This window comes from Gadus morhua, chromosome 4, assembly GCF_902167405.1.
Source record: "Gadus morhua chromosome 4, gadMor3.0, whole genome shotgun sequence".
Classification (NCBI taxonomy): domain Eukaryota; kingdom Metazoa; phylum Chordata; class Actinopteri; order Gadiformes; family Gadidae; genus Gadus; species Gadus morhua.
This window is the reverse complement of record NC_044051.1, coordinates 8,044,185-8,047,058: the sequence shown is the minus strand read 5'-3', so window position 1 is coordinate 8,047,058 and position 2,874 is coordinate 8,044,185. Positions and strand designations below refer to the sequence as shown.

The 2,874-nt window shown below is 49.4% G+C and overlaps 1 protein-coding gene across 1 annotated transcript in view; it reads right to left on the bottom strand.

The window, feature by feature from the left end:
• grip1 (glutamate receptor interacting protein 1) overlaps positions 1 to 2,519 on the bottom strand; it is a 28,469-nt gene extending 25,950 nt beyond the window's left edge. The window contains exon 1 of the mRNA XM_030354691.1: positions 1,929 to 2,519. Coding sequence (XP_030210551.1) covers positions 1,929 to 1,983 — 55 coding nt within the window. The 5' untranslated portion in view covers positions 1,984 to 2,519. The remainder of the gene's footprint in view (positions 1 to 1,928) is intronic.
• Positions 2,520 to 2,874: the final 355 nt, after the last annotated feature.

The window sequence follows — 2,874 nt, the reverse complement described above, 5'->3', positions numbered from 1 at the left end:
GTGTGTGTGTGTGTGTGCGTGTATGTGTGTGTGTGTGTGTGTGTGGGTTTGCATTACCCTACTTTACTCTATAGGATAGGTGTGAATAGAATGTGAAAATGCTACTCATCTAACGTGATATTAGGGTTGCAACATGTTACTATGGTAACAACATGTTACTATGGACATTTAATATGTTAACATGTTACTATGGTAAAAACATGTTACTATAGGTGTTTAATATGTTAACAACATCTTATTATGGTAACAACATGTTACTATGGGTGTTAAATATGTTAACAACATCTTACTATGGTAACAACATGGGTGTTTGTTACTATAGTTGGTAAATATGTTAATCACATGTAACTATGGGTGGTTAATATGTTATTATGGTAGCATCATGATACTATGTTAACAACATGTTACTATGGTAACAACATGTTACTACGGGTGTTTAATATGTTCATCTTACTATGGTAACTATAGGTCTTTAATTTGTTAATATGTAACCATGGTAACAACATGTTACTACGGGTGTTAAATATGTCAAGATGGTACTATGGTAAAAACTAGTGAACGACCGATATATCGGCCGGCCGATACATATATATTTTTTCCGGCATGATTTACAGACAGTTCAATAAATTGTCCTTTTTAAATTGAGACTTTTAACATTTGTTATCATCATTGTGTAATTTTTATGATGTAAATTGAATGAGCAAAAGCAGTATCGGCTCCAAATATCGGCTCAAGAAAATCGATATCGGCGTATCTGCCCAAAAAAATCCATATCGGTCGATCCCTAGTAAAAACATGTTCCTATGGGTGTTTGACATGTTAACAACATGGTACTATGGTAACCTCATGTTACTATTGGTGTTTAATATTTTACTATGGTAACAAAATATTACTATGGGTGGATTATATGTGAATAACATGCTACTATGGTAACAACATATGACTATGGGTGATTCATATGTTAACAACATGTCACTATAGGTGTTTAATATGTTAACAACATGTAACTATGGTAACAACATGCTACTATGACGACAGCCCCAATGGTCCTGTTTTCAGAAACACAAAAAAACACACACCTGGCCACTGTGTGTGTGTGTGTGTGTGTGTGTGTGTGTGTGTGTGTGTGTGTGTGTGTGTGTGTGTGTGTGTGTGTGTGTGTGTGTGTGTGTGTGTGTGTGTGTGTGTGTGTGTGTGTGTGTGCGTGCATTAGTTAGAGTTCAGTTGGTTAGTTGTAGCAGCTAGTCACCTCAAAAGCCCGACCATCACATGCATCCACAGATCTCATTTCCGGTGACGTCACACCACTCCGACCACTCCCCCGTCCCCCCTCCCCCCGTCGCTCTCCATGTTGCGAGCGTTATTATTGATTACTATGGTGATGTTAGATGAGCCAGTAGGTCCGGTCAACCGGGCGGCTCACAGGGTCCCATCTGACGGGACGGACCCTCAGCTCCTGTCCCGTTACCCCCGACATGTTGCAGAGGACCACCGGAGTCTCAGCCGGCACTACCCCGGTCTCCTCCGGCCCGGCCCCCGGTCACACCTGCCCGGCCCCCGGTTTCCAACGGCCCCGCCCCCGGTGTCCACCGGACCGGCCACCAGTCTCCATCGGACCGGCCCCCGGTCTCCACCGGACCGACCGACAGGCCCCCAGTCTCCGACATGTTCCCCCTGCGGACCACCCACGTTTTCCGACATGGTTTCCGGGCCGCTGACGTTACCGCGAGTCCCGCTCTCCACGTACACGGGAGTACGCGCTCCCGTGTACGCGCACACACACAGACACACACAGTAACAAACAGACACACAGACACACACACAGACACACACGCGCACACACACACACACACACACACACACACACACACACACACACACACACACACACACACACACACACACACACACAAACACACACAGCCTACCTCCCTCCTGGTCCGGTTGCAGACAGGCCGGGATGTTTTTCTTCCAGCCGGGCATGATGCACCTCAGGGCGGCTAAGGAGTCCACGGTGGCCCGCTAAAACAATTCCACATCCAGCAGCATTGCTCGTTAGCTTAGCAGGCTGCTACACTGGCTTCCTCCACGTCCGCGTCGCTCGCTCCCTCTCTCTCCCTCTCTCCCCCCTCTCTCTCTCTCTCGTTGTAACTCGACCCCTCGCGCCTCGCGGTGATGTCGCGAGGAGACGGAGAGGGGCGCGAGGTAGAACGTGAAGAGCGTGAAGGTAACGCCGGGCCGCGCGTGCTGAGGCTTCTCTCCTCACCGGGCGGTAGGCGGTTAACGGCTTGTGCTGAGGCGGTTAACGGCTCTTGCTCCGGCGTTTCGTCGTCACCGGACGGTAGGCTGTCGGTTAACGGCTCGCGCTGTGGAGGAAGGGGCAAGCACACCGGCACCGGCGGGATGTGCACGCGGAGGGAGAGTCTTCATTCATTCAGGAGAGGAGGGGAGGGAGGGGGGCTCTGAGTCTTAAAGGTCCCCGGTCCTGAATCATATCTCACACGTTCTCCTCATGTGTTAATTGAGTCGTACTGGGAGCATGAGAAACGGTTAGGTTGTGAGGCGTCAGAGCCACGCCCCTCCGTAGACACGCGCTGTGGCTCCTGGCCGCTCGGGACCGAACGGTCTGACACATCAAACTGTAGGCCTACCTCCTCAAGGTCATCAAATCAACCTTATCAGAGGAATTAGGCTATCTGGGGTTAAATGGCCACCGAAATGCTTGCTGGTCCATGAAGGTAACTCCTAATACTGTTGACCCATTCATCCAGTCACTACAGCCTGTCCCCAACATGCAGCGTTTTACTGACTCTAGTACTAGCGGTGTGGCCGTGTGCTGTCAGCTCACCTTGTTCTGTACAGACAGCCAGGAGT